The sequence below is a fragment of the Crocodylus porosus genome, unplaced genomic scaffold (assembly GCF_001723895.1).
Source record: "Crocodylus porosus isolate Cpor-Errol unplaced genomic scaffold, CroPor_comp1, whole genome shotgun sequence".
In the NCBI taxonomy this organism is placed as follows: domain Eukaryota; kingdom Metazoa; phylum Chordata; order Crocodylia; family Crocodylidae; genus Crocodylus; species Crocodylus porosus.
This window is the reverse complement of record NW_017728950.1, coordinates 36,630,978-36,639,523: the sequence shown is the minus strand read 5'-3', so window position 1 is coordinate 36,639,523 and position 8,546 is coordinate 36,630,978. Positions and strand designations below refer to the sequence as shown.

The following is an 8,546-nucleotide window of genomic DNA, read 5'->3' as shown; positions in this document are numbered from 1 at the left end:
TTGTCGGCCCATGTTCATCCTGGAGTCAGTAATGACTCCAAGATCCCTTTCTGCCTCTGTGCTCTCAAGAAGGGAGTTTCCCATTCTATAAGTGTGCTGCTGGTTTCTACTGCCTAAGTGCAGCACCGTGCTCTTGCCAGTATTGAAACGCATCTTGTTTATGTCAGCCCACTCCTGTAACCTATCCAGGTCTTGTTGCAGTCTTTCCCTTCCTACTAGCATGCTCACCTCACCCCAAATTTTGGTATCAGTGAATTTAAACAGGTTGCATTTCACCCCGTCGTCCAAATCGCTGATGAAGAAATTGAACGGCGCAGGCCCCAGACCAAGCCCTGGGGGACTCCGCTTCCCACTTCCCCCCAGGTCGAATATGACCCTTCACCACCACCCTCTGAGTATGACCCTTGAGCCAATCTGCAATCCATCTGATTGTACATGTTTCAGTTCATGGTGAGAAGTACTTTTTGCTTCGTGGTCTGCAAGACTGCTAAATTAGTTAAATTGGGAGGTCTCCTTGACAGGGTTGTTAGAGTTTGTTCTGCACCTTTAGAGAGCATCTGTTTCACTTATTGATGCGGTTTTCTTAACGTGTAAAACAACACTCTAAAGTTCATTATTCCAGTATAAGAGAAATTAATTTGTAATATTCTTTTAAAAGTTTTATTGTAGGGAGCGATGGTGGCAAGGCAAGTAAAGTAATAAAATCTTTCTTTCTCTTAATTGGCTCATTAAAGGCAGTTTCCATATTTTGTAATCTTTTAATTTTAGGAGAGAAAATGCACTGTGCCCCTGGCAGAAAAAGAGGAAGTAGGTGAAGAGCCCAGTGATATAGAAGAAGGTGGCCTAGATCTCACTGTGGCACTCAAACCAGTTAGTTTCTACATTGCAGACAAAAAAGAAATGCTTCAACAGTGCTTCTGTGTCATAGGGGAGAAGAAATTGCAGAAGATGCTGCCTGACATATTAAAGGTATTGGAATATACTCATGTTCTAACACATTCAGGACAAGCAGGGCCAAAAAACTTTCTGGTGTCTGTTGGTTCACTAAACTGCTACCATACAAATTAAAGCATCCTTTGTATTTCTTGAACAAAGGCTACATTAACTTGTAAACTTAATAATATTGTAGTGCTGATGCATTTCCTCTTGCATAAGCCTCTTTAAACTTGGTCAGAGGCTTCACAAAGATGACGTGCATGGTCATACCATTATCAGTAAATGTTTTGTGGGAATATTTTAACAAGTATAGGTGTATTGACTATGAAGAATAGTTTGGTTTGTTGATCATATGCAATTTTTCTTAAAATTCCAGTTGGAAATGGTGTTTACTTCGTCTTAAATTGTTGCATACCATCACTGTACTAAGCTGTTGCTATACTTTTTAGCTATTTATGCATCCAAGTACTTACACTTTACTCAGCACTCAGATAATTGAGATAGTCTTCACCACAACAAGGAAATGCTGCTAAGTTCCTTTGTTTCTTAACATCAAGATCATTGAGAGAGTGTGAATTGATTTTATAATTAAAAACACTTCATTAAAATTGTCTCTCTCTTTAATTTGGAATGAAATGCTTGTCAAATACAGAAGGGGAAAACTGAAATTATAGGGCATAACTTTATTATACCACAACTGCTTAAACGGTTTGTGTTTGTTTAATTTATTATTAGAACAATCTGTGGGCTGAATGATGGGGACATCTGCTGTTTAAGTTCTGAAAATGATTTTGGAACATCCTTTCAGGCTTATAAAAATAAAAAAAAACACAAATACCATACAATTTCGTAAGACTAACAGCCTCTGCTGATGAAAAGCCTACAATTGAAATGTCAGTTTTGTGATGTAGTTGGTGATGAATGGTTTGTTTCCATCATTTTTTGTCTGAAAACAAAATTGTTATTCTGGGAGTAGGAATCTTCTAATATGACCAAAATGGACTTTTTGTTTGTGAATTCTTACTCAGTAGCTTGCCATCCCATCCATCTCTTTTATTTTTCCTTGCTGAGACTTGTTCTCTTTGCTTCTTCCAAAATTACTTCTATTTTTAACTTCTAAGGAGAACAGCGGACCAGTTTTCCAGTCTAAAACACTGAGCAAAGATTAATTTGGTATGCTGAAAAGAAAAATGAATCCGAAAATAAAACAAACCCTCAAACAAAATCGTATCCCTTCCCCATCTTAAGCTGCAGGGCTCTTGTTGGTCACAATAATTAATATACAGTAAAAAAAAAAAAACTGTGAGAGAACACAGTAGAGGAATTCTAACAGTATGCAAGCAAAAGAGATGGGGAGGGGAGAAAGAAGGCTCTTTGTAATACTCTATCCAGTTCTTGTCAGGAGATAAGGTGGCCAGAATGCAGTATGAAGGGAAGTGAAATGGAAGTAGAAAATCCATCCAATTTCATACTATGTGTTTAAATGCTCCGTGAAGAAAGTTAACTATATCTTTGTTTTTATCTTTTTCTGACCACCTGATGTATTTCTGACATCTTGTCTTGCTTTTATAAACACAATGACACTCAGTGGTTATTGACAGTAGAGATTTGATTAGGACCTCTGGTGCTATAAGCAGGAGCTTCTAACATTAAAAGGCTTAATTCTGTTTTCTCAAAGTCCTGTAGGCAGTCTTAGAATCCTATTTGATCTATCTTCTAACAAGACAGAACGCATAAAGTAAGTGTGGGTTATAATTGGCTTATCAGCTCTTGCTTCAAACTAATGCCGCATGTCACAAACACCAGGAGAAGTATAGGAATGTCAAATAGTAGACACTTTTTTGGTATAGTTTTCCAAAATTATATTATAGTTTTCTGGTTTGTTTGGGGTTTGTTGTCTTTTTATTGTTAAACACCCAGCTGTGGGAAAACTTACCTGCCCCCTCTTTAGGCCCAGTATCTTTTTTTCCATTAAAGTTATGTGATGAGTGCAACACTTTACCTTGCAATTTGAGCTGAATGTTGCTTTAAATGTTTTGGTAGAAATGGAAAATTGGTTGTGACTTGTATGTAATGCTCTTCATCTGAAATTTTGAGAATGCACATATGTTTTGTTTGTCTTGCATCATTTTCTTAGAATTGTTCAATGGAAGAAATCAAAAGACTTTGTCTGGAACAGTTAGAGCTTTTATCTGAGAAAAAATTGCTGAAGATTCTTGAGGGTAAGAACTAGCTCTTATTCTTTATTATCCTACACTATTGTGTTCAGTGTTGTCATCGTTTCCAGTCAGAGTAACCTGTCTTTCAAAATAATCTTATAGTGGGAGATGCAAATAAATCTTCTGAAAGCCCTTAAAAAATAAACTTCCTGTACAGTAAGATGTTGCATTGTTTGGTTAAACAAATATTTTTCTATATATTTAAATACAAATATATGCAATAAAATTATGGAAAGTTCATAGGTTTCATATCAGTAGTGCCCAGCCTTCTGGCCTCATGGGCCAAATGGTGATCACATGCCAGTTGTAGGGTTGAGCCATGGGTGCAATCCAGCGTGCTGTCTGAACCTGCACACCTGAATCCAGCCACCTGCTGGCCTGCTCCTGTAAAGAAGGCCACATTATCTGGCCCATGAGGCTTCCTGTGGATCCAGAAAATTGGCGGTGGGGAAGTAGCAGTTAATGCTGCCTCCTCACCCCCCCAGCAAACTTCTGGACCCCTGGGGAGCGCTGTGGGCTGCACAACATGGTTCTGCACACCAAATTTAAGTGTACCTACACCTACTTTATACTTAGTGACAGAAAAATGTTATTCAGGGTTCTCTACATGCTACATTTTCAACATTTTCATCAACTACTTTTGTCAGAAAATTGGGTTTTCACCAAAACAGGTTTTTTATGATAAATATTTGCTTTTTGTGGAAAATTTCCACATTTCATCCAAATCTTTTCCCCCATGGAAACTGAAACAGTGCTCTTGAATTGAAACATTTTGTTTTGGGTTGATTGAACAGTAAACCACTCTACCTGGATCACCGCTTGGTATAAAAAGAAATAGTCTGTTACCACTTCTAAAAAATAGCAGACTACCTTCTGTGTAGCCCATTTGTGTTGGTTTTTTTTGCTTGGGTACTGTCATGATATGCAGCAGCAATATTGAGACTTTTTTCTTCCTTGTTATATTGTATGCCAGGGCTGTCCAACTTTCAGCCCACGGGGCACATGTGGCCCTCAAGGGGTTAATCTGCTCTCCATTCAGGTGCTGTTCTCCTCATTGTTCCTATTGCTGCTGCTACTGGGATCTTGGGGCTCCACCTACATCCTCCATTGCCTATTCTCACCCCTGGGAGTGGGGTAAGGTGGGGAAGTGCAGCCAAGCCCATGAGGTTGAAGGACCCTGCTTCTGAGGCATTCAGGGGGACCTGGGCACCCAATGTGTGTGTGGTGGGGTGGGGCTCATGTAGCATAGTACAATGTATTGTGGTGCAGGGGGGTGCAGACAGCATGTTGGCGAGGCACTGGTGCATTGCACTAGAAGCACCCATGCAGCACGGCTTGCATAACTTACAGTATGTGGGGGCTTGTGGCCCTGGATGCTCGAGGTGGACAAACCTATTGTAAACAACTAAAGCAGCCTTTGCTTCGTCTTTAAGAGGAGGTTAGATGAACACCTTGCTGGGGTCATTTGACCCCAGTAATCCTTCCTGCCGTGGCAGGGGGTCGGACTAGATGATCTACTCAGGTCCCTTCTGACCCTAGAAACTATGAAACAGGGTGCCATATTTTCCTGTACAAATACCTGAAGCAAATCTGAACGTTATTAATTAGTAATTAAGTTTTAATTGGTGATGTAGAACAGGCTGCATGGTTTCAAGACAACATAATTTGGTATTTGGCATGCTGTCTGTAGCTGCCTTTGTACTCCCTACTTGGAAGCTTCCACCCCTTAGGCCTGTGGACTCACAGCTACTTGCTAGGTCAGACTTACTGTTCCCTTCCCAGCACGTTCTTCCAGTTCCTTCTGTCAGTCCATTTTATTGCCAGCATTCCAGTGCTGTGTTGAGCTCCAGCTGGAAAATTCTCCTGAACTGATGTAGTCCTCTTATGTAGGTTAATTGTATGGAGCTTAAATGGTGCTTGTATTGATCTGTCAGTCCTTGCACTACACTCTTTGAGTACAGTGTTTTTGCTGAATTCAATTTAAGAATATCTTCTTTAGCTGGAGAAGCTATGCTATTGGCTGAATAGTATTAACTGTTGCAGACAGTATCAGCTAGGAGGGTGATATCTGGCTGTGTATCTAATGCACTGAAATTTCATGTATCAAGGTGAGAATGGGACTGACTCTGATACTGATGAAGATGCAGATGAAGCAGACAAGACTGGAGTTGAATCACTCAGTCAGTGAGTAAAAAGCCTTAAAACTACCTAAAAGTTGAAAAGAGATTTTTGTTTTCCTTTGATCACATATGTAAGCAGTTCACAGTAGTGCTTAGGGGGCCTGATATGCCCCAAATCCTTTCTCAACTAATCCAGTTGAAAACAATATGACTCCTATTAATAGCAAGCATTTGTAGAGTTGGACCATAACACAGTGGTCCCAGTTTGTGTTTCATAGAATGCTAAATGTCTGCAAAGTCAAGCTGAGGAGCTTACAGTTAATTTGTGGATTGCATCCACCTCCCTTCTGCAATTAAAAGTTTGTTGATAAGGGTGCATGATGCTCCATAAGAAATTGAGGATTTACAGTGGTCTCTTAGTCCAGCACATTGTGGAACCATTGCTCAAAATTTTTATCTACATTGAAGATTAAGTTGTATTGTTCTAAGCATAAAACAGCCTCATGGTCTCTTTCCTTTTCACTAAATAATTCCCTGTTCATAATTCCCAGTCCTGTGAGAAACAAAGTATTGCTTTGTTCATTTAATAAAAGGAAAGTTTTAGTCTCAAGGAATACTTTAAAACATCATGCATTGAACCAGATGGTGATTATCCTATGGAAAAATTTTACATAAATGGAAGTTGGTTATGAAGCCCTTTATGAAACTCTGTGTGTGCAGAGGTGATCTGAACAGGGTGCAGGACCCAGGGCAAATCAGCCTGTGCGGGGCCCTACCTTCGGATGTGAGGAAGCCAGTGGCAGATGTGGCGGGGTGGGAAGGGGGTGCTGAACATTCGGATGTGAAGCCAGCGGCAGTGCAGCATCACCACTCTGCAGGGCCCAGGGCACTTGCACTGATTTGCTCCCCCCCACCCGGGACAGCTCTGTCTGTTTGGATACCTTACAAGGGACTTTGTAGGGATAGTCAGACTTTCCTTCATGTGTGATATAGATGAGATCACAGGTTTACCTGCAGCAATTCAATTGCAGGATCACAGAGAAATAAGAACATATGAGAATAGAGGTCTATCTTCATTTTCCCAGAAACTTTATGACGTTCTTTGTAAAACTGTTGAAGTTTAGTTTCAAGATGGTAGCATGCTTTTTTGTGCAATGTGATAGAATAAATGGGCCCTGCATGTCAAATATGATAGTATATTCCTATCAATGCATAATTCTAAAACAGCTAAATAAAGTTTGAGGCTTTAAGAAGAAAAGACAGACCCTACCTGCTTATTCCCAAGGTGTAACAATCACCACTTAACCAAAAAAAAAAGACCATTTATTAAAGGTACATAAAAAGAAGGAAAGTGGTAAAGCATTAAGTAAGGCTTTCATTTTAATAATATGCTTTGTTCTCTTTCCCTTCAGGTACAAGTTCAGGAAAAGCCCTGTTTGACAGATTTTAAATATTATATTATGCTATTTGTTCTTTTGGGGTGCGAGGGAGAAATTTAGATGCTGTGGAGTAATCACAGTTGCTGTTAAGAGACAGATCCTATTACCTGTTATACAAATCAAGAAAAATGTACCCAAGGGGAAAGAGAAAAGTAGCAAAGATGAGAACTACATTTTTTTTTTCTCTTTGATGTTCTTACTTGCAGGCTAACTGCTAAAGAAACACAGTCCCAGGTCATGTTCTGATTAGCCATTCTGACTTCTAGCAAACTTTTATGCCTGTGTTTAGCTAGTTAAAATTTATCTTTTAAGCTTCTTTAGTCGAGTGCTTATGGTATAGTGGGGGAAGATGCAGTCTCAGGTAGCTAAACCTCATTCTTAATAAATAGAAGGCAAAAAGAGAAAAAAAGGAAAAGATATACACTGGATGATGATATAAATTTGGATGGTGAAGACCAAACAGCATCAAAGTAGATCTGGGGGTCTCAGGAGACAGTGGGGTTTACAGAAATGATAGCAGAAATTAGCTGTTTTTAGGCCATGCATCGTGTGCTGGTATCTTGATTTCCATCAGTTTGTTGTCAGCACTCTAGACAACAATCAGATCTAATATTTGCCATACCAGTTTTGGTCTATTTGATTTCTGATTTTGACTCTCCTTTTGTTTATCGCACACAATTCTAGGACAAATTTGTGGTTTAATTTATGGATCTTTTTTGTTTGGATTTGTCCAGTCTTTCATATTGTAGGTTTTGTTGACTTTTTTTATTTATTTTTTAATAAAAGATGTAACCTTGCATTAAACTTCTATTCCCTTAGACATCTTGTGGTTCAGGGCTCCATAGAGATCATTGCCAACAACTATGGTTATGGCAGATATTTTCTTCACCTGCAGTTAATATTAATAATACCTATCTGGACATTCATTTATAAGGGTAGAATGAGAAAAATAGAGCCTTTCATCCAAAATGATCTTTGTAGCCCTTTACAAGCTATTGATCTGATTCTTTGAGGTGCTAAATACTCCTTATGGTGTGCATTGAATACCTTTTGCTTTAATGAAAGTCAGTAGACAGTCTTAGTCCACTACTGAAAGATGGCTGCATCTGGCATGATGAAGGTAATAGCCTGGCAAAGAATCTGTTAGCCAAGATAATGAGGAAAGTTTCTACACCTGGGAAAAGTGCTATGGATTTAGTATCTGGGGTGAACCTATGGTCTGTTTGTTTTAGGGTTTGATTCAAATGTTCCATAAGCAAATAGTAAAGTACGTGAACTAACTTTCTACCTCAAGACTATAGGCTGAACCAGTTCTGCCTGGGGGAAGGGAAGTAGTTTGCCATGTCCAGATGAGTGCAGGTGTTTGGCTCCCCGAGAACAAGTACCAGCGGCACACCTTGTGCTGCTACTACTTGTCTCTGGGGAATGCTAGTGCCACACATACTCAGACATGCAGCAGGTTATCATGGGTGGGATAGGGGCAGCTGTGAGGCAGCAACTATGCTGGCCCCCGCAGCCTTACTGGGGGCCCTAGGAAGCTGCAGCCGTGGCACTCCTGCATTTGGGAGCCTGGCCAACAGCCAAAGCATGGCTCTGGCCGGCCAGGTTCTGGTTTTGGGGGGCGTGTGCTCCTGCCACATGTGCTGCCGTGCTTTTCTTCCACATGGGTTTTTTTGACCTCCTGGGGTTAAAAAAAAAAAAAAAAAAATCACCAGCATGGTAGGTAGCAGTGAGGGGAAATAAATTAACTAACATCCAGGTAATGCAGGTAAAATAATTAGTCACTTGGGGAGGGGGTGACAATGATTACACTTAGTGAATAAAATATAGTA

At 39.9% G+C, this 8,546-nt stretch overlaps 1 protein-coding gene across 1 annotated transcript in view; it reads left to right on the top strand.

The window, feature by feature from the left end:
* The window catches only part of CAAP1 (caspase activity and apoptosis inhibitor 1), a 32,055-nt gene that overhangs the window by 2,302 nt on the left and 21,207 nt on the right, over nt 1-8,546 (top strand). Inside the window, exons 2-4 of the mRNA XM_019555281.1 lie at nt 769-969; nt 3,074-3,158; nt 5,264-5,339. Coding sequence (XP_019410826.1) covers nt 769-969; nt 3,074-3,158; nt 5,264-5,339 — 362 coding nt within the window. The remainder of the gene's footprint in view (nt 1-768; nt 970-3,073; nt 3,159-5,263; nt 5,340-8,546) is intronic.